The 24,285-nt window shown below is 36.5% G+C and overlaps 1 protein-coding gene across 1 annotated transcript; it reads left to right on the plus strand.

Moving 5' to 3' along the window:
* The first annotated feature begins 12,116 nt into the window (after window positions 1-12,116).
* LOC149784472 (perlucin-like protein) lies at window positions 12,117-18,050 on the plus strand. The gene is made up of 5 exons (XM_089932553.1): window positions 12,117-12,223; window positions 12,795-12,892; window positions 14,539-14,626; window positions 15,435-15,651; window positions 16,471-18,050. The coding sequence occupies exons 1-5, from the start codon at window positions 12,169-12,171 to the stop codon at window positions 16,481-16,483; spliced, it is 471 nt and encodes a 156-aa protein (XP_089788679.1). The 5' UTR covers window positions 12,117-12,168; the 3' UTR covers window positions 16,484-18,050.
* The last annotated feature ends 6,235 nt before the right edge of the window (window positions 18,051-24,285 follow it).

Consider the following 24,285-nt stretch of genomic DNA (forward strand, 5'->3'; position numbering starts at 1 on the left):
ACAAAGACCATGAAACAACATTTTGAATCATCTCTCCCTGTTCCTGTTGCGTGTAGTGAATGTATTCGAAATCTGTCTGAACAAGAAAAATGTCCCATAAGAATTGATATTGCTTCACAGCATTGATCTCTGGAATTAAATGATGTTACAAAACACCCCGAACTTTGCTCTAACTCCATCCAACTCTCATTAGCTTAAGAACATCTTTTCTAATGCATCGTATTTATGACATTATACGGACGTGTAAATTACACTATAAAAAACATAAGCTTTAAAATGTGAGAAAAAGCAGAGCAGTAGTTTTGGCGATACTCTGGTTCTAAGATACCCTATATGTTCTAGAACTGGTTTCCGGTTGTGTAAACAGTTTCTCCCATGTTATGTACCATGATACAACAACTCACACGTGACTGACTTGTCCGAAAGATTATTTAATAGTAACATAATATGAAGCAAAATATCGCAACCATGGTGTCGATCATAGTATCAATCTGTTTGGGGTTTATTACACCCACGCACATGGGAATGACCAAACTGACTCAATTTAAAGACGATTCTAATTTTAATACATGTTGAAGATCTATTCAAAAATAATCAGACTGATAATAAAGTACAGAAGGGTCTAGGTAATGTTGTAGGTTCTTATGTTCCTCTGTTGCCTTCCTGTATATCTAAAGAAATAAAGACACGATTATGCATATGGAAGACTGATATTCAGTTTCCACTTTTGACGAAAACACCTGTTAAAATATTCAACTGTCATTTTAATGCAAATAAAGGATAATGATGGGTGAAATGTCAATGTATAAAATATAATCTATTAATAATGTTATTTGTTTAAGGCACTCATGTCAGCACGTATCACCAAACTTTGCTGATCCAATTCTGACTTTTTAAGCAAAAAATTGGATTTTAATTTGATGGGTGGATTTGATACATGTAGTACATGCTGTATGTAGCTAATTATTGAATATAGATCATTTATCCAGTTGCATTGTCTATAAAAGAGTGAGGTGTTTTGGAAGGAAATGATAAAGTTACTAATTCCTTGAATTGATAAAGTACTTGGTGTGAAAGGAAGAATGAATGTTTAGGATAAATAATACTTACTGCTAAAAGTTGTGTTTACTATGTTGCAACTAGTAGCCTTCTATGCGCACATGTCAAGTATATAGTTTAATAGAAATTATCGAATCAGAGTCTAGTAAGATGTTTAAACAAAACTGTGTTATAAAATATTATGACTGAAAGCAACACTATTTTCAATCAATTGAAAATACATTCTTGAATAAAAGTGTATGTGTTTATTGGTATAATGCTATTGTCTACATATGTTTTAAATGCAAAATAGTTTTCAACGAATAAGAAAGATTTCTTCAGAAATGCAAAATAAGATTCAAAAGAATGTATGTATACATACATAAATACATACATACATACATACATACATACATACATACATACATACATACATACATACAAATGATAAACGTATGTTGCATACTGTTTGATATCAAAGATAATCTGCTCTAGTTCATAAAAGCATACGCAGACCGTGGAGATAATTTGGTGCCATCCTAATAGTTTTCTATTGTAACATGGGTATGAGTATCTCTCAATATTAACATGGAGAAGGAAAACTCCGATTCCAAACCTCTGCTGCCTTGTGGCTATACCCACTCTTGGGAAAGGCTAAGGGAGTAAACCCCGACAGAAAATCCGGAGATGGAGTCCCTAAGGCGGTATGACATTGACTTCAACGTCATTCCGGCAACTCCTGCGACGCCGTTGGTGCCAAGCTGTATCGGCATTCGTCGTTTCCTTGGGCACACCAGCTGCGTGGAGAGGGGGGATCTGCTGCATGGGCAACAGCTGATTCTCCATACCACCCTGCCCAGGCTTCATAGCTCCACTGGAGAGGACACTCCAGCGTCGTCGTACGGCGTCGGCACAACACGAGAAGTAGCAGTTTACCGGTTCTAAGTCAAAGCTCGATTGGCGTAGAGCTTGGCGCCAGGGGTTACTTCTGACGGTGGGAGAGATCATCAGGTCTCACTGGATTGCTACCGCCCGCCTCAAGCTGGGCAGCCCCCAGTCAGTAAGGTGCTGCCCGCCATGGCCTGCCTGCTTCACAGGGTGCGTGGAGCTTAGAGAACCATCTCGACAAGTGGGCCACAAAACTCTGCACCAGGAAAGACTAAAAGAAGAAATAAAAAGACTCCAACTCTTCGTTTTGCAACCTGGAACATCAGGACCATGTGTCCTGGATTGACCGCTGACCTACAGCAGATCGACGATGCACGGAAGACTGCCGTCATTGACAGAGAACTCTACCGACTGAACATCGACATTGCCTGCCTCCAGGAGACCCGACTGGCTGACAGCGGCACCATCAGGGAAGCCAATTACACATTCTTTTGGCAGGGGAAGCCCTTGGATGAACCTAGGCAGCATGGTGTAGGCTTTACCGTCAAGAACACGCTAATCGCCTTCATTGAACCTCCATCATCAGGTACTGAGAGAATCCTTGCCCTCCGGCTGTCAACATCCTTAGGCCCAGTCAAGATCTTCAGTGTGTACGCCCCAACCCTCTACTCCACCTACGAGGAGAAAGACAAGTTTTATGTGGCTCTGGATCAGGCAATATCCATTATCCCCAACAATGAAAGCCTTTACTTACTAGGAGACTTCAATGCTAGAGTGGGAGCTGACCATGAGGCCTGGTCCACCTGTCTCGGCTTTTACGGAAGGGGCAAGATCAACGAGAATGCTGGAGATGTGCTGCTCCCACAACCTATGTGTGACCAACACTTTCTTCAAATGCAAGGAGATCCACCAGGTGTCGTGGAGACACCCACGTTCACACCACTGGCACCAGCTAGACCTCGTCATCATCAGGCGTGCAGAACTGGCCAGTGTCCTCCTTACCCGCAGCTACCACAGTGCCGATTGTGACACGGACCATTCCCTCGTGGCCAGCAAGGTGCGAATATTACCCAAGAAGCTGCACCACGCCAAGAAGAAGGGTCACCCACGTATCAACACCTGCTGTGCAAGCAACCCAGAGAAAACACAGCAGTACATCAGCAAACTGAAGGAAGCCCACCAAAGTGACACATGATGACACCATTGATTCCAAGTGGTCCCATATCCGTGACTCTGTGTACAATTCAGCCATCACAGCTTACGGGAAGAGGGAGCGAAAGAATGTCGACTGGTATGAGGCAAACTGGGAGGAGATGGAGCCCGTGACTGAGGCAAAGAGGAAAGCCCTCCTGGCATACAAGGCTGCACCTAGCCCCAGAACGCTACAAGCCCTCAGGATTGCAAGTAATAACGCCCAGAAGACTGCCCGCCGCTGTGTCAACACCTACTGGCTGTATCTTTGCAACAGTATACAGACAGCTGCTGAGACCGGGGATACAAGAGGAATGTATGAGGGTATCAAAAAGGCGACAGGCCCCCCCCCCCCCAGCTACAAGACCGCCCCCCCCCCCCTCACGTCCAAGACGGGCGAAGTCATCACAGACCAGGGGAAACAACTGCAGCGATGGGTTGAGCACTATCTCGAGCTATATGCAACCCAAAACAATGTCACTGGAACTGCCCTGGACGCCATTCCAGACCTGCATGTCATGGAGGAGCTAGACACACAGCCCACCCTGGAAGAGCTCGGAAAAGCCCTCGATTGCCTTGCCTGTGGGAAGGCTCCTGGAAGCGACGGCATTCCGCCTGAAGTCCTCAAGAGCGGAAAACCAGCACTGCTCCAGCCCCTACACACACTCCTCTGCCTTTGCTGGGAACAGGGATACATCCGACAGGACATGCGTGACGCCAACATCGTCACTTTGTACAAAAATAAAGGAGACCGTAGCGACTGCAACAACTATCGGGGCATCTCCCTCTACAGCATCGTCGGAAAGGCCTTCGCCCGTGTTGCCTTGGCGCTTTTTGCAGATCCTAGCCTCCCGCGCTACCCAGAATCCCAGTGTGGATTTCGAGCCGGCAGGTCAACTGTAGACATGATCTTCTCACTACGTCAGCTGCAGGAGAAGTGTCGCGAGCAGCGGATGCCCTTCTACATTGCCTTCATAGACCTGACGAAGGCGTTTGACATGGTTAGTCGGAGTGGACTCTTCAGACTCCTGCAGAAGATCGGCTGCCCCCCACGTCTGCTTGCTGTCATTATGTCGTTCCACGAGAACATGCACAGCACAGTGTGCTTCAATGGCGCAACATCTGAAGCATTCCCAGTCATTAGCGGAGTCAAACAAGGCTGTGTCCTTGCACCGATGCTCTTTGCCATCTTCTTCTCCATGCTTCTCCAGTACTCATTCAAGGACTGCAGCGAGGGAGTGTACATCCATACCAGGGCTGACGGCAAGCTGTTCAACATCGCCCGTCTCCGTGCTAAGAGTAAAGTCACAGAGGTACTCATCCGTGAATTGCTCTTTGCTGACGATGCAGCCTTGACATCACACACGGAAGATGGACTTCACCAGCTGGTATGCTGCCTCTCCCATGCATGTAAGGAATTTGGCCTGACCATCAGTTTGAAGAAGACGAATGTCATGGCACAGGACACAGACTCCCCTCCCTCTGTCTCCATCGATGGGTACAATTTGGAAGTTGTCGAGAACTTCACATACCTCGGGTCTAACATCTCCAGCTCACTCTCCATTGATTCTGAGGTGGGCGGCAGGATTACCAAGGCAGCAGCAGTGATGGCCAGACTTAACCAGAGGGTCTGGAACAACCCCAGCCTCACAGAGAAGACCAAACTGCGTGTCTACCAAGCGTGCGTGCTCAGCTCACTTCTCTATAGCAGCGAAACATGGACCACCTATGCAAGACACGAGAGGAAGCTCAACAGCTTCCACCTGAGATGTCTGCGGCGCATTCTGCACATCCAGTGGCAGGACAAAGTACCCAACACGGAGGTTCTAGAACGTGCCAACATGAACAGCATATTCTCCATACTCAGCAAGAGGCGCCTTCGCTGGCTCGGCCATGTCAAGAGAATGGACCCAGGTCGCATTCCCAAGGACCTGTTATATGGGGAGTTAGCAGAAGGTGCACGACCAACTGGACGACCACATCTGCGCTACAAAGATGTTTGCAAGAAGGATATGAAGACAGTAAACATCAATGTCAGCGACTGGGAGAGCTGTGCAAACAACCGTTCCAGCTGGCGTCTAGCTGTTATGCAGGGAGTTCAAAACGCAGAGGAAAAGAGAAGAATAAAGCAAGCTGAAAAGAGAGCTATAAAGAAGGATAAGCAAAAGCGTCCTTTGGAGCTATGCCATCGTCTCTCGTAGACGGACGGATGCCAAGAGACAATATTAACATGGTATGGGATAAAGAACAGACTAATGAGATTAATGTATCTATCGGTATATATATATATATATATATATATATATATATATATATATATATATATATATATATATATATATATATCTTTTCTTGCTCCATCAATATAGTATAAAACTAAAGCTTTTATTTTTATGGTAATCTTTTCTTTAGCTGTGTTAGTTTTGTTGTCATCATAATTCTGTGTATTGATAACTTGAGATATGATTGGATTAAGTAACATAATTTCTGCGTTATATTGATGTAAGTTCGATGGTAAATAGGATTGTTTTGTATATCATTTATAAAATTAAGTTACATGAATAACGATTGCAGTGCTCTTATTTCTGTCATAAATCTATGCATGCGTACATATGTATAATTGCATTGATAAGAAAACATTATGAAATCTGACATATATCCTACTTTCCAAAAGTTAGTCGCAGTGAACACAATCTAGTAAAATAACAATTTTAAGTCGCTAGATGACGCTTTATTCCGATTAAGATTCATCTGAATTCCAATCCTGTGACTTTTACAGCAACTAATAGATATAACAACACTCAGAACTATTATGAAAATATCAAAGATATACTTTCTCTTCGACCCAATAACGTGAACCTAACGAAAGCTTAAGATATACAGCGGTGTCTTACTGAAGGTCCGAATTGTGGGCGAATTATTAATCTCGGTACAAGATCGTTATTTCTACATATCTTAGACAAGATTCAAATAATCCTGATATAACCCAAGTGACAAATTACGTCGTTTCGCTATGGTAACATCCACCATATGTAAGTAATACCATTTGATATGCAATTTAAGGTAAAATCTGTTCATTTAGTTCTTTACTTATCGTCGCCTAACCATTTTCTTAAAACATCTTTACCAGCAGCATAACTTCATAGGTATTTCCATCTACAAGATAACGTAGCAATCAATCTTTGTTACATCACTGTATTTAGATTGTGTTCCTTAGTATCAGCTAAGTAAGCTATGTCACTTACTGGAAGGAATTCGGTATAATAAATATTTTATATCTAAGACAGTTACACATGACCCATTACTTAAAACAGCACGCTAATCACAAAGTTATTTTCAATCGTTTTTAGAAAGAGGTTGGCTAAAAATATTATTAAATTTAAAACAAAAAGAATCGGTACAAGCCTGCAATTTTTGAAGGTTATTACCTTGTAAGAAATTCGACGGTCACAACTTTCGATAAAGATAAATATATGCAGAGCACTGAACTACCGTCTTCGATCTTGTCAAGATGAAGCTTGAGCGCATATTTGACTGAGGCAGTATTAGCATCCAGCATTGCTACCTGGGTGCAATCAGACAAAATGATCTACCAATGTTCAAGTATTTACAAGGCATTGGATGTCGATTTGATGCTTACGAAGTGCCATAACTGTAAGAAATGAAAGATCAGTGTGCTTTCAGTTTATTTCATTTGGCTATAGCAACATAGGGTTTTTAACACATACAGCACCAAACAAAATTCTGACTCTGGTTTCTGGTTTGTAATTTGCTTAAGCACTAAAGGTTGAAAAGTTGAAGATATACCAAATAAAGAACATACATAATTTTCATGCTCTCTCTCTCTCTCTCTCTCTCTCTCTCCACTAAGCGGTGGACGACGAAATGAAAACGAGAGCAAGGCACACGTAATATATAGAAGATATTTCATTAGAATTGAAGATGCACTTGGGTTATTCAAGCTTGAAGCGTATTTAGTTTACTTAACAAAACGTGCAATGAAAAGATTCTATTCTAGAGGAAATATTTTTTCGACATTATAATCTCATTGCCTCTTTGTTATGTATCTGCCTGTTTGTCTGTATGAATATGTCTGAAAGTCTTTATTGAACTTTGCTCTCTAAGATTATTCTGCATGAATACTTAAATGACTTCCAGAGATATCTGTTAAACGTTTGTAAATATTTACATGTGTCTATTAGAAAGATTGTCTTGTTGAGAGGTGTGACGGTTTTCAGAACTGATCAATACAAATGTAAAGATTTATTTACGAATATTTGAAAAAATATCAAGCCTCAAATTAGTACGAATATTTTTTATTTAATTTTAATGTAGGTATGATGAAGAAATAATATTGATCTATGCATGAGATGTGATTATATTTAAAAGTGTCAAGTCTATTTGCAATGGTTAAAGCTGAGTGCACTTTATTTATTATTCGTATCGCCGTACTAGATTCTGCCGACCATGTATGATATTGTAAGTACGTTTGTGGTTTGCACATACCAGTGACCTTCTGAAATGTCACTTTAAAGAGAGTTTAAGTTGTGACAACTTTCTTTTGGATTTTGTACCATGCGTATACTTGAATACGTACCCACGTTTATGTGAAACGGGGGGAAATAATGGATACAACAAGATAATTGTATAATAGATAAGCTTCAAATAGATAGTTTTTCTTATCAAAATTGTTGAATACGCTATTTAAAATGGCTTTCAACTACTCTTTCTCTCGGTGTAAAAATAAAGCTTTATTTTGATTCCATAAAGTCTCATACGCAGCATCTTGTATGAATTGCCAAACATTTAAATTATTGAATTTATCGTTGCTATATTTACACCCTTGTCTTACGTCAGCGAGTACCAACTGCTGTTGTAAACAATTAGAGACTGATCAAAGGTACTGCAAGCCTCTTGGAAATTTTAGGTGTATACAGATTATGTGAAGTCAGATTTTTGCTATCGAAAAACTATTCAAGATGAAGCAAACGGTGTAGAAATTCCATGTTTTAACCAATTATAAATATCCGGGTCCACCTCTTACATCGTAGGATTAATATATGTACCGGATATGTAGCAACGACCAAAATGATAAATGTAAAATAGAACTGGGCAAATAAGGCGGAAAGAGTAACATCTGCATGTATCTGGCACTGTTATAATTGTAATAAAATTTCCAAAGATGAAAATTATACACATATGCAGCACAAATGTTTTTGCCCCTGCCATGGCCGCAGACTTGAATAGGTTTTGTCTTGGTTCGGTGACCCTCATTTTTACAAGTTCGACAGATGCAAATTGGGAGAAGATACACTAAAGAATGCAATATTGCACCACTATGTAAATTAGTACGTCACTCGTCTTCAATAAATGAGAAGTAACTGACACAATAACCTGACATAAATTTTAAAAAAAAAATGGAATATGCGTTGTAAATCGGAATCGATACTACGCCAATTTTGCTCTAATCTTCAGCGTACAGTGCCCGCTAGGGGAACTAAAACGATATATGTGCGATATCAGCACTCTTGAGAAGTATTTATCTTAAAAATATTTTGTATTTCTGCATATTTATATTAAGGACACGCTAATTTAAGAACAAATGTCAATGCATTTCATTGCGAGCAGGATTAGACCAAGGTATAATATTATTTCCACCAAACTGTCGCAAAAATTGGGCCTTCAACATAATGTATTTCATCACTCAAGCAAAAAAATAGCCCCCTCCTCAACTTTGAAAGTAACATTTTAGTATACTTGTGGCGTACCTATTGCAAATACAGTTTATTATTATTTTTTATGTAAGTTCGATTGCATTTTTAAAGAAAACATTATGACTAAAAATAGAGCAAAGAAGAGAAAACGATAGTGAAACATTAGGTCGCAAGCATTTGTTCGACCCAATATCCACTTCGACCGAATGTCCGTTTCTTACACTCAAACTTTGACCAACTACTGGCGGGTCGATAGTATATATATATATATATATATATATATATATATATATATATATATATATATATATATATATATATATATATATATATATATATATATAATATAATATTGGTCAAAGTTTAAGTTTAAGAAATGGATATTCTTTTGATGCGTGTATTGGGTTGAAACAATTATTGCGACCACATGCTTCACGATCGGTTTCCCTTCTTTAATTCATTATCTGTCGGAAACACTATGTTACAAACAATTTAACTTGTTTAAAAATTAATAATCAATTATATTTTAATAGGTAAGCACGTAATACTCAAACTGTTGCTTTCAGAGTAGAGAGGCCTATATCTGGCTAGTGTAAAAATGGACATTATATTGTAGGCCCAGTTTTAGCGTCAGTTTCGGTCAATAGAGGCTTATATCTTTCTCTAATCCTGCTCATGAAGAAATACATTGATACTTGGACTTACATTAGCGTGTCGTCCGTAGAAATATGCAGAAATATAAAATATATTTAAGATATATATCCTTCTCAAGAGACCAAATATCGCACATATGTCTTTTTTATCTCCCCTAGCTGGGAAAGTTCAGCAAAGATAGAGAAGAGATGGCGTCGTCTCGATTCCAGATTTAGTTTCATGTTTTGTAGATTGTGGCCAGTGGCAAGTTATCATGTCTGTTAAGTCTTCTTTGTTGATGAAAAGTGATTATTTCGTTCATAGAATGGTACAATAATGTATTTTTCATTTTATCTATTTAACATTTTGTATTTATCTTATTTCTGAAACTGTGAGTCACCGAAAGAAGGCAAAACCTGTTAAAAAATGTTGCCTGGACAGGGGTTCAATTGGTTTGTGTGTATAATCTTCATCTTTAAGAGCACGATACATTATAATAGTGATAGATACAAATGCACATATTATCCTGTACGATATATTTGCCCAGTAATATTTTACAATTATTAATTTGGTTCTAGCTATATTTCCGCTATATGTATTAGTCCTACTATGCAAGAGTTGGACCCTGATGGCTAAAACATGAAATGTACACACCGTCTGTTTCAATCTAAAACAAGTTTTCGTTAGCAAAAAGCAGATACCATAAATTAATAATTGGTTTTAAGTACCTTTAGTCAGTCTCTATTTGTTTACAGCAGCGGTCAGCACTCGCTGTGGTATAACAGGATATATATATATATATATATATATATATATATATATATATATATATATATATATATATATATATATATATATATATCAAGGATATTCGAAAACATAAACTGTGCAAACAGTGTGCTAAATGGTCTCTGAATAAACCTGTAACCCACAGTGAGTCGGAATGGTTTGGGGTTTTTGTTGTTTTATTTATTAATATCGCTGTGTTGATACAATCCAAGAAAAGTAATCGAAATCATACTGACCTTTCATTTTTTACATGTATGGCACTTCATCAGCATAAAATGGACAACCAAATACTTGAACATTGGCCTCACATTTTGTTCTTGCATTGCACCCAAATCGATCTCAATCTTTAGCGAATCATGGATTTAGATGAACTGGATAATCAATAAATTTTGTGACCACGTTTTCCGAGTTAAAAGCTACATTCCTGTAAATATATTCATTCGAACTATTTGTTAGGAAACGGACATTCGTTGTTTCAATCACATATGCTTTCAAATTTTAACTTCACAAGATATTAGATTCAATCATTGGAATATTTTGATCTTTATTCGAGAGTTTTGACCCCGAAGTTCTTGCAACCTGACAACTTTTCAACGTATTAGACTTTTAGATACTATCTGTCAAGCTCTTTCTTAAACTAGAATGAAAATAACTCTGAGACTAGCGTGTTGTTTTAAGTAATGGGTCATGATGAACGTTCAAAAGGTTTACTTATAAAGCACCCATGCATCACCGTTTTTGATTATAATAGAACAACACTATAATGATTCATTTACCCACCCACCCACCTGCACAAATTAAATGATCGAGTCCTATACTCATCAGTGTGAAAATTAGTTTTTTTTCTTGATTAATATATTAGAGCTCATATAATCAGTGCCAAACACCCAGTGGGTCATGTTATATGATGACATTGAATCATATAATATAAATCAGCGAGACCTAACAGTGGCGTGTATATCAATAAAACAGTGGGTCTACCCTGTTGCAGGATATTGATTTGTATGATTTACAATAAGTCAGATTTGTTCCGTTTTAAACGTTCTAGACCCTTTTATATGATTTAATGTCTCCTTATTTGTTATCATTTTCACTTATTTCGATTTATCATTTCTTATTTGTTCCAACAATGCATATATGCTCCATTCACTTTCTCTAATTCGTGTAAAGAATATTTTTGAATGCCTGACATTTGAGTATTTGAGTTTGATATGTTTGTCATTTAATTTGATTACACGTTTCCTCCAATATCGTCTCTTTTATTTTATTTCGTCAATTAAAGCACAAGTACATTATTATTTGCTTCATGATATCCAAATAAATTTAAATTTACAAGATATCCGAGCTGCAAGGGATGCGCACTAACGTTGTTAAACAAGATTAGATAGATAAGTTTAGTTAAAGAACTTTTATCCTATGTTTGCTTACATAGTCAGTCATCAACAACCATCGCATTTCAACCAACCGAAACTTGTCTGAAAACGCCACCACTTGCCAGAATTTCCTTCCGACAGGAAACAAAACCCTGTGCAAGTATAGACCGAGTGAAGCAATTAGACTTTAATTTGTGCAGCAGAGACAATACAGGATATCAAGTATGTGATATATTGTTACAAATGTAGCAATGTCAATGCGACCGGGGAACACGCTTCACACGATTCCTGGAATACACGCCTATAGCAGCGTCAGCCAATAACGCCGATACTCCGAAGTGTAATAAAATGATGTGTGCCAATTCATAATACAGTCTCTGTTTCAATTAATGGATATTGCTACTTAGGAGGAGGGGCATACTTAATTATTCAAGGAAAGCGTCTAGAGTACATACACTTGAGTCACAAGTCCTAGAGAGAGATATAAATGTGTTTTTCTATTATTTCTGATTTAGTTTACAAGGACTTCCTTCATAAACAGAATGCGATTCTCAGCGAGTTTCTTCATTTTGGTCATGTTTGAAAGTATTCACGACGGTATGTTTCTATTTTACTTTCGTTGACTTATGTATTTATTTTTTTGTAACTTTATGATCAGTTTGTGCCTTTGTTGGTTTGTTTTCTTTACCTCTATTTCAAAATATAAATTTGTAGTTAGCTAATGTGCTGGTTAATCTGTTCTTTCGTCACATAACCATATGGCTAGACGTAATAGACTTTACTTTATTATGAGTAACCAATTATATAATAAATAATCATCAGCACTGAATGATATAATGTTGGTATATACGCTGGAAAAATCAATATTAACTCACGTGTACATAATTGGCCCAGATACCTGAGGCTCAGGTAACAGAGAGATAATGTGTGCGTGAGAGAGAGAGAGAGAGAGAGAGAGAGAGAGGGAACGAAAGAAAGATGTGGGTAGTGTGACAGTTGGCAAAAGTTATGCATGTTTTACTTTCTAGCCCATCTTTAGAGTTTGTATCCGGATGCCAAAGGCTGAAGAACTATATGTGATTTTTTCCAAAATAATAAATAAAAAAGAAAACAGTTGGTATTAGTTAAAGATTATATCCAAATTTAACAAATGCTTTGAATTTTGAAGGGTGTCATGCACAATATAAATGTCCCCCTGGCTTCCAGTTTGTTCGGTCTGGATGTTACAAGGAAGTAAAACAACAGGCTAGCTGGCCTGAAGCCAAGGTAAATAATTGTAAAATTAATGTCTTATAGGTCATTTATTGTTCGTAATAAAAATACAGAGGATAGAATGAATGGAATAACGTATTTCAATTGTTTACACTTTAACTTTATTCACTTCGCAACTATTCTCACTCAAACATTTTGGAATAGCATGGCATTTTCTGATATGAAAACCGAAGAACCTGAAAGAGAAGAAATATACACCGATATTGGATGTTTCTTATAGTAAACTGGTATGCAGAAGCTGGGGATCGAACCTGGGACCTAAGAGGTACTATGGACATGGTACAGATCCTCTTGCATGTTCAGCTTTATCCGAGTGTACTGATAGTTTGTAATAAATACTACGAGACAAACATTGAATTGGAACCTCCCTTTCCCAGGAGCTTTCACTAGAATCCTGTTAAGCGGGAATGTTGGACTAAATACAATTAAACGGTAAAACCTGATCTATGTGAGCTTTACCCACGCAAGATGAAAATGAATACATCCATTTAGTTTAGTTCTCTTGACCACATATATTAATACATAAAACAACAAACAAAGAAAACAAAAAGAAAGCAAACAAAAAGTCATAGACAACAAGATTTAGAAACAATTTATATTATTTAAAATACGGAACAAATATATATTTTGGCGAATGTTAACGCATTTAGATAAGCGACAGCTTGAACTCGTTCGTTTAAAATATAAAAGCACAATATTTGTTAACTATATTTGGTTATATAATCAATATTTTTTCTATTACGAAATATATTGGATCTGACCTTAGCGTGAATGACTTTAAGCAGTGAGGTAGATATTAGTTTATGTATAAACTGTTTTTTGTTTCCTCTGAATCCAAGATTTGATCAGTATATTAATCGATTTTAAATTCAAATCCTTTTAGTGTTTTCTAGCGAACTTGTTTAATAGTATCTTTCGATTCCCTGTATAGATAAACATACTAGCATACAATATTTGCTTTGAGTTTTGCACAAACTGTTCCGTTTGTCGTGTATGCTTTTCTATGTCTGTCTCTGTTTTAAGTATTGCGGCACGTTAACAACCACATTAATTCTCGCATAATTATTTCAAAATAATATTCTAAGGATTGCTAAGTCGAATTGTACATAGACGACACCGACATTAAGTTCTTAGTGAGAACATTTTCTTTTTTTGTTCATTGTGAAAGGGCAAATTCTATACAAAATTAGGGTTATATTCGTAACAAAAAATCACATTTGTCCCTTGATCTATAAATTTGCCATTAATATAATACTATATTTGATATCTGGTAGGCTCGTGGAAAATGTTCAGTGATATGACCGGTCACACAGTCGTTTATTAATTTCTGTTTTCAATTTGCTTGCCTATTATGTTAGTATTTTTGTCCCATCCAATACACAATCAATCAATTAGTATGTGGTCCAGGCACTCGAGGCTATATTGTGCAATTATGAATTTAGTATGGTATTCAGGGATTCTGTGTAACTTTTTTAAATAAAATATTTAATGGTTCAGAAGTAGCATATGACTGCATTGATAAATGTATGAATTGCTTGGACAAAGTACAAGCAAGAAAAGTATTTTGCCATGTAATTTAAAATAATCAAGCAGAATCTAGTACACGGCTATTTTCTCTTTAATTACATTTCTTTTGTAAGATGTACTGTAATATTATGGGAGGCGACCTTGCATCTGTGACAGGCGGAAATGAACAGGAAGCTATTTCCCTAATTGCCCGAAACGGTGGTAAGCTAAAATATTTACATTATATAGATTTGATACTAGATTTTGATTCACAGCTCCTTTGCTCCTTTTTGTTCCTTGTGAATCTTTGTCGCTACGATTACTGTGATTTGATTACATTTTCTATGCAAATTTGATCTATATTACTATAATACGGATAAACAGTCCATCTTAAAATATTTTTTAAAACTTTATGTCATGGGCCGATGCAAAACTTTCAAAAATGTAGGGGCCCCGAGTGGCCGAGTGGTCTAAAGCGCTCACCGTTCCAGATCACTACCATCTCACCTCTGTCTGCGTGGGTTCGAGTCCAAGGCTCGGCTATCGTGGGTACGTGGGAAAGCCTGCCAGTAGCTTCTCGTGGGTCGGTGGTTCTTCCCTGGGTTTTCCAGGGTTCTTCTTCCACCAGTTACACTGGCCGCCATGTATAGCCTATACTGTGCTGAAAAATGGCGTTAAACCCTAGAACAACAACAAATCAAAAATGTATTTTTTCAATAAGATTTCAAATGATAATGAAATGAGAGAAACATATCGAGACGAGTTTTGTGTCGTTCTTCAGAAACATGTGGAAAAAGAAGAAATCATTAAAAGCTCCTACAAGGATTTTTTGTAAGGAAGATCAGCAATACAATAGAGTATTTGTTTGAAATCCACCTACCCTGTAGAAGTACGCTTTACGCCAAGAAAAAGTAAACTCTGGAGTCGGCACTTCTATCGTTGTTTATAATGTATATCCAGAATGTGTGCAATAATAGCCGCTATATACTCCTTTATTATGGATATGTACATTGTCTACGTTCCGATTCAGGAGGGAAATACTGGATTGATGGAACAAGCTTAGTATATCCGAACGAATGGCGATGGATGCGCAGAAACGGAGCTAGCACCCCGTTTACATACACTAACTGGTATCCCGGACAGCCACATAATAGGCAGGAGTTTTGTGCGGCTGCTTATTCTTCTAACAATGGACAATGGCACGACCAGTGGTGTGTGGATCATTTGGAATCTATTTGTTACGCAAGGTAAAGAAAGTTCATAGTTACGCATTTATATATCACTACATTATAATTTAAGGTCTTGTCTCATTATAACCATGCTGATGAAATGTATGAACATTAACTTAATGACCGCGCATTTATATATCACTACATTATAATTTAAGGTCTTGTCTCATTATAACCATGCTGATGAAATGTATGAACATTAACTTAATGACCGCGTTTAGCTTTTATCACATCAAATTCAGAGAGAAATCTCTAACAGGCGATTCAAAACAGTACTGATTTAAGAGATTTAAACATATTCAAACACAGATTCGAATATTAGAGATTGTTGACACCAACACGATGACAAGTTGCGAATGTAAATAATGTCGATCTTGACCGTGTCCAACTTGTTGATAGGCCATATTGCTCATGTTTATAAACCAGTCTTACATTTATACGTACTACCAAAATATAATATGTAGAGAATGAGCTATTGAGCACATTTTTATAATATATGATATGTTTGTTACTTTGGTAAGTTACTTTGGGATAATGGATCTTTCCATGAAAATCGTATAATTTTTCAGGATGTCTTGATATAAATGAATGATAAAGAAAACAATTAGTTAAAGTCAGTTTAATTGTAATAGGTAATACTAATGTTGCATTCATATTTAAATCGATTTCTCTTTCTCTCATTTAGTTTATTGGTTCAGTTGAAATTAACCACGCATTACTGTCATGTAAAATGTTCCTTATGTTGAAACGGAAGAGAGCCACCAACGTTTCTAAAACTTATGTCAAATCCCATTGTTTTCTTCGTTTTACAACGCAATATATTTTACATTTTTTCAGTCCAACTATCTAAATACTGGATTAATTGCGCTACAACGTCGACGCCTCTCAACTCGAAGAAGATACGTCTCGCTAACGACCTAAAATTTAGTTGGAAATACAATACTTCAGAAAATCTCTTACTACATATATTCCACGTATACGTCGATGACCTCCAGGTAAATACAACACAGCCCGCGTTGTAGGAAATCAAGGCCTAGCTGGAAATCTTATTGACCAGGGATTTCTGATTGGAGGGCTTCATTCTTATTCTGTGTACTAAAATTCAGAGAACAACCACAACCAAACAGCTTTCAAATTTATTTTCTTTCTTCTTTTTGTATTATATCTTCCCTTTAGTCCAGTAAATAGTTTATTAAGTATAGTGCGAAATCTTTGCGATGATATTTTTAAATATGTCACGACCACAACGGAATCACATTTCAAAACGATGAAATATTTACTTTTCTTCTTTTCTTCTTATTTTATATATTGCATAATACACGACAACCTTATAGATTACTTTACAAACGGAAGCATCTTAGATTTCTTACGAAACAACGTGAAGCGTAGTTTATTTAGCACGAGGGAGTTTCAAGCCAGTCCTTCATTTTTATTATTGGCGGTTCATTAGTTAATTTTTAACTAGTGGATTGGAAATTCTGTTCAGCTGAATCCTAGTGTAGTACTTTACGATTCTCATCCACCGGTGAAAGTGGTAAAGAAGAAAACGAAATATTTCAGCTGGAAATTATTATTTCATACTGCGCTAGATTTCGTTTTAACCGTCTGGGTTGGAATGTATTTGGCCAATACTACTTCTTCAGCAAATATATGCGTGATATTGTTTCTTATTTATTAATTGTGCAATTAAACAGTTTGAATACATAAATAATTATGAATAGAAACAATTTGTCAGCACAAAGGAGCTGCACATTCGTCAAGTTTAATATATTGGCCTTATTTGTTTATACAGTTTACTCATTTGTAATAGGCTATACCGTTGCATGCACCTATAGTCCCGTATGAAGTGTGAATTTAGTTATATCGCTAGAATTATGTGTTCGAAAAAGTTTGTACTTTAAAGTGGAATTTGCTGTCTATGTTATAATATCGCATTACTATTTTCAAGTGAGTACAGTGTAAAGAAAGCTATTCCAATGTTTTAAAATCTTATAGGAGAGTCTATTATTAAAGAAGAGCCGTATAATGTATGTCTTAATAGATTACTTTGAGTTGTGCATTGAAAGCACCAGCCAGCAACTGTTTATTTATCCATGAATACGGTACTGATCAAAATATGAAAATAGATGGAGAAAGAAGACATCGACATCTTACTACTAACTGCACAGACATTGTATGTATAAGAGGCAAATGGCGAATCAAAGGTCCTAAGGTCAACATTTTAAAGTATCATCTATAGAGATCCAGTTTAATATAATTAATCAATTAGAGCATAGTATTTCTTGGTTAATATAGGCCGATGTCTACACATGTTGTTTCATTTAAGCTGTTATTCTTTTTTTCTTTGCGCTTTTATCTATATTAAGCTAATTACCTATGAAATCTTTCCTGAATAAAATAATTATATCAGCATTGTCTGTCATGAGTTTTACGTCTTCGATTTTATATATGGATGAGCTTTCAAGACTTACTAATGTATACAGTTTTAATACATTTACTTTGCTTACCTTTTTTCGTTTATATTTGAAATATTGGAAAAGCTTGTCATCAAGCTTTTGTTCATCTAAATGGCTGCAAATGGCGTTCAAAGACTTTAATTTTTGTGTACTTCAGGATATCCTTTTCTAACAACATAGCTTGTCGACTCGTGATATGGTCACGTGAAAAACCAAAATGGTAAGGCGCAGACGGCGCCGGTAGATGTATATGCTTTCAACATTTTGAGATATTCATCAAGAAAGGTTTAATTAGATTTTGGAAACTATGTTTGATGTCCATGTCAGTTATTTTGTAATATTTCATAAAAGGAAGCATTTTATTTTTAAATCAGTGATGGTATAAAATATTTATGCCTTGAATAATTTGCAGTTTCCATTTTATAACAAGTCTTTTTTTTTCGTTTTTGTTTTCCGTGCATACCAAACTAAGGCAGTTAGCACTTTTTACAATCAGAAGCTAAATGGTATCATATCATTTTAGCATCTTTTTATTCAAAATCTGAATGTCAGATAATACTTCTCCAGAGAGTGAAGCAAACACATAGTACCTGTTTTTACCATAATATTTAATGCAGAACACGTAGCCAACTGTGTTATGATGAAACCATGTCAACAAATTTATGACTGCATTAAGAAAACAATACTTACTGTCATATCAGTAATTGTTCTTACAGCCGAGCAATGTAGCAAGATACATAAAATGTGCAATAATATTAAAAACAAATTTTCTCCGTTGTTGCATATTGCAGTAAAGAATGATTATATATTCAGAGCCTCTGGATAAACATAACTGGTACTTCGCTATTCCACAACTTACCATACGATCTTGGATTAATATATAGTTAATATATAGTCTCAGAAATATAAAACTTAAAAGGCCGGACTATCACTTCACCGGTATTGTTTTAATAAATTAAAGACTATGCTACATTGTCCAAGATGTTTATGCTTTCTAGAATTGTATAAACGTGTTCAGTAGTTTATGTCGTAAGAAACAATACGAGAATCAATGATGTTTCTTGTCCACGAAAGTGGCCAATCAAATGAATTTCAAATGATCACTTGCATCGAGAGTTGGAAGTTTGTCTTTCACAGATGTACTGGATGGAAGGGACTGATAATACTCTACCATTCATATGGTATTGTCCCTGAAGCACAGACAAAACTAATATCAGCATTCTTAGCAGCAGATATTGTTCGCAAAATGACTGTTTATTTCTTTCTGACCTGGATATATTGTATCTTGAACCAGTTTACTATTTCCAATTGTTCATCTACTTTCACATTTCTCACAGTTTTCTTTCATAATTTTAAACTTCAGTTGTCTTACAACATTGGGCTCAACCTTCTCTGAAAGTGATATAACTGTTCATAAACTGTGAAGAAACATACGCTTTGGTAACCTTCTTTGCATTTTCAATGTAAGTATGAATTAAACCATATCCCATTTCTGAATGACCACTTTCTAGAAACTTTTGATTATGTTTTCAATTACTCGAATGCAAAATAGCAATGGTCATAACACACTTTTGCTTTGATTTCGCCCTCCAGAATATCAGAATATGAAGTGAGTTTCCTTGATGTTGGTGGTTCTGCTCGAAAGAGTTAATCTATATGATAAGACAGGTCCAAATTTGCAAGATCCTATACATCCTTTTGCCACATCCCATAAAAAGCAAGTTGCATTAGTTGTAGCAGCAACTTTTTTTAATAATTCAAGTCTCGTTCTAAGAAACAAGAAGTTTTCAGGACAGTTTGTAAGTCAATTTTTAAAACATGTGATCTTGTGTAAGATTTGGCCCTCTTCTTTCTGTCTTGTTTTCGTTGCCAGGTCATTTTTTTCAAGTTTGATGGTAACTATTCTTTTTCTCTTTCCATCCAATTTTCTTCTTATTTTAAGGTGCTCGTATCGATTGCAAATTGTATCTTCATGGGACGGACGAAGACAAATTGCAATCCTTGCAGAAAATAATTTTGTAAACATTTTCCTGAACAGTTTGTTGCCATCATCTTATCACTTTTCAACGTGAAGTAAATGCATTCGTCTAAGGTTTAAGTCATGTAAAAGGTATTTCTTTGTTCAGCCTTCTCGTGTGTTGTGCTGTTCAAATGTAGTAGAACTATTGACGTGGTCACGAACAATTGAATATCAGTTTCTGGTGTTTACTAGGCAGAAGATGTGAGCCACTGCTAATCTCTACCAGAGAAAAATGCACTTATTTTACTCCTCATTGCATATTCAAAATTCATGTTTGGCCAATATATTACATCCCTAGGAGCAAGCTTTTGAACGCATGGCATTTGTCTTGACCAACAATTGTGTTAAATTCCTGGGACAACTTTCTTCTTTCCTCCTTGAAACCATTATAGGTTCTGTCTGCTCCACGTGCTGACAAATAACGTCTTCTTCCCATAAACACATATATCCCAGAAAGTCTGAGAAATATCCCTTCGTTGATCATCTGTTATTTTTCTGAGTACCTAAATCTGCAATAGTTTCTCAATATTATTGACATAAAAATCACCTTTTGACTTCCTTTGTTTACGAATATTTACTTTACACTTCCGGATTTGCTAGATTTTTCAAGAAAGCTTCTTTCATTTCATACGTTGCTAATTAGCATTTTTGTATGGTGTAAATACAGCGTTCAACAACCCATAGGTTAATGTTAGGATGGTATGCACATTTTATCATGCGAAACAGTGATTGAGACTATTATGTAATATGTGTCTTCAACGGATGAATTACATATACCATCTGTTTCAGCTTCATCGACTGCAGGAATATTTGGATCAGTAGACGCTGAGAGATTGAGATCTCCATTTTGTACATTACGTTTGTGTGGACATATGTCTGGTTTGTTGGTCTTACAGACGTGTTTCCTTTCACGTAGTCATAACGACTTCTATCCTTTATTGCAATATATGCAATAGGTATTGGTTCAGCCGGGGATGCCGCTACCTGAACTGGTTGAACATCGAAATATGGGGTTGAATATTCTAAGTGGACGATTGAAGGAAGCTGCCGTGCATAGTGGCATAAAGTCCATCATATATAATTCCACTGTTCATCTCTCTTCGTTCCGTCAATAATTTTAATGACTGTTTTGTTCTTCTTTCAGTTGTTAACTTCTAGATAGACGTAATAAAGTGCGTATAATGCATAATATTATTCTGATTCCTCTAGATGTATAGCTATTTTAACTATCAGATCGTTGATTGACATATAATGGTCCGAATATTCTAAACTTTCAGTCATTAAGCAGTTGCCATGTGAGTTGAGCTTTGTTCTTTGTATCACATTAGTGGGTAAAAGGTTGTCCAGGCGAATGGTGTGATATTTCTGCAACATATTTGGAACTTTCTTTTACTTCATACTCTGTCTTCTTGTTTTTGTAAAACCAGAACTGTCTTTCTTCTTGCTTTCAGTATCTTCATAGTTTAATTGATTTATCACTGTGAACGAGGGGTGGTAGTGGATGATGATGGATGATGTGAAAACTTCCCTACTCCTTAAGGCTTTTGGCTATCGTTATCCACTGCCCGGATCGAGTAAATAAAAACATAAAATATGAAATTATGGGATAGCATAACAGGGAACAGACCAGAAAAATACAATAGATTACACACAAGCTCCCATATCTTAAATACAATAATTTAAGCAAATACATCAACAAAAGTGACATGTGAATGATTCGCTCTCTCTCAGAAATACTGTTACAACATTATGCGAATTTCAATTTGCCGTTCTGTTCCTGATATAACAAATTTCATCACAAGATTGATTGACAGATTAAACTCAGATTGACAGCATCACCTAGTTGTTTCCGGTCTTTTCCAAATCACTGATGGTAATCGGTCCGTCTATTTCTTTTCTCTCTCTCTCTCTCTCTCTCTCTCTCTCTCTCTCTCTCTCTCTCTCTCCTTTTACTACTAGCCATTTCGGGTCATCAACCTCTTAGTTGTGGACTGTGTCCTCCTTCCAAATGTGCAGTCAGTTGTGTAAAGCAATTTTCTGTCTGCCTTTCCAAGCTCTAGATCGATTAACATCAGGGAAAACTCTCTGTTCTTCTCTGGATACGGATCGCTTGCAGATCCCATGTCCCGTTGACGATTTATAACTGGAAAACAATTTCTGCTCCCGTGGATTCAAGAATTTCTTGCCTTCTCACAGAGACTTAGACTACTTATATCTACGAGGTGATTATCTTAAAACGTTTGAATTTTGTCTGGGTGCAAATCTCTCTTTTATGTTAGCCAATAAGGATAACTACTTTACCTGCCAAAATTCTTTTGAGCACCATAGAAGTCAGAAAATTATTCCTTTTGTCTGTCTTTATTATTAACTGTTCTGGAAACTGTCATCTTATGACACCTGTTTCAAATGGACTACAATTCTAAATATATTCTCTGGTTTATCTTAAATATTGTCACTGTACCACTATGACCTCGGGTTACCATCTCGCTCTATACGTCTGTTCAACTGTTAAAAAGTAGGTCCTAATTAAATATAAATTCGTGCCCCAAACGTAACAGTTTAAATAATTTGCGAAGCTATAGCGATCCTAACCAATACATCAATCTTAATGGGTACATTTCACGCTGCTCTGACCACAACAAAATGCCCTTTAAAGAATGTACTGTGAACTTTATACTATAGACAGATTAATTTCTGTGTATCGAAATTATTCAACAACACCTTACACAGTTACATTCAACGTAAGGACTATTCAAAGGATCAGTTTCTGAATTTTTGGTTGCTCCATTTGTATGTGAAAATATGAACGAGTGTTTCAGACAAATACTGCACAAGGAGTCATATTGTGAATGAATGCGCATGGATGTTGTTTATTTGTTTGTAAAACTCAATTCTGCTTTTCTGATTATGTGATGTTGCATTATTGAGTCAACTCAGTGCAGTAAGGAAATGAATTTCATCGGGAAATGTACTCTACTTGAAATTTCAGCGCAGCTTCTGTGTACATCAGGTTTTGCAGGACATGTCGGTCGGATTTGAAGAACTAAGAAAGTACATTTTGAGGAAATGCAAGATGCATAAATGTAAATATATTTATTACCATTTTTATTACCAGTTAAATAAGACACGATTATGCCTTGTCACTTGCACCTCGATGCTGGAGGGATTCCATCTATGACCTGTATCTTACAGTGTGTCTTCAATCGCTAGCCAAACATTGTATCAAAATAGTAACACAGGGAAATTTGAAAAGCACCTGTTATGTGACACTCCATTTACTAAAAGGAAAAAAAATACTTTTTCGTCGTATTGGATTATTGGCTCTGAGGCTCTTAGTTTCCTGTCAAAACCTTCAGTTGCATTGTTCTCTCGAATCTACTAGTTTGACAGACTTGTAAAATGGTACTTCTCTGATAGATATGTGATAGCCCTTGGCCTCGATATTTTTATATGGTATAATTTTTAGACCCTGGAGAGCATTCCTCATAGTATTAACCATTCTCTTTGAGAAAAGATATGCATATTCTTCTAAATAACTGTTTCAATTATCAGAACGGTATTTTCAATTCTGACGTCTCTCACGTTTATTGTTGACATTGCAAATATCAAGTTCATTCGTTTGCTTCTTTGAAAGTTTTGTTACTGAACAGCTGCTTTAGTTCATGCACAAACAAAGCGTCTTCTACACGATTGTACATGGTTTGTTTACAAAAAGTTCTTAATACACTATATTATCTTTAGGCACACGTGGCATGCACATGCGTGAATATGAAGGTGTTCAGTATTGCACAATTTTGACAGTGTAAAGTTAACGGAGACAAAAATGATCATATAATAAGATCGATTTCAGAGACATTTTTGTAATCAAAAGTTGTTCCTTCTATTGATATATATGTTTTCTTACATTTATTCATATTTTCTGTAAACTTCTTTTTTCATTGGTTTTCTTTTTATGTGCTTTCCTCGCCTTTTTCATTTTAAATCTATAATGTTCAGGTGTTGTTTTTTTATATAATTTTCTCTCTTCCAACTAATTTCCCTTTCATGTTATAATCTGTTAATATACGGTCATCTGTATTAGAGGAAACATCTTAATTGCATGGGGCATAGCCGCCGTCACTTTGCATGTTTATACTGACACTGGGTAGCCGGAATATGACACATTGATGGAAGGAA

Source organism: Sinohyriopsis cumingii, chromosome 14, assembly GCF_028554795.1.
Source record: "Sinohyriopsis cumingii isolate HCF-2022 chromosome 14, ASM2855479v2, whole genome shotgun sequence".
Taxonomy (NCBI): Eukaryota; Metazoa; Mollusca; class Bivalvia; order Unionida; family Unionidae; genus Sinohyriopsis; species Sinohyriopsis cumingii.

Excerpts from the sequence above, each read along its gene's own strand:
- LOC149784472 (XM_089932553.1), top strand. The coding sequence starts at position 12,169 with ATGCGATTCTCAGCGAGTTTCTTCATTTTGGTCATGTTTGAAAGTATT. Across the intron at positions 12,224-12,794 it reads GTTTGAAAGTATTCACGACG|GGTGTCATGCACAATATAAA; the intron begins GTATGTTTCTAT and ends TGAATTTTGAAG. Across the intron at positions 14,627-15,434 it reads CCTAATTGCCCGAAACGGTG|GAGGGAAATACTGGATTGAT; the intron begins GTAAGCTAAAAT and ends GTTCCGATTCAG.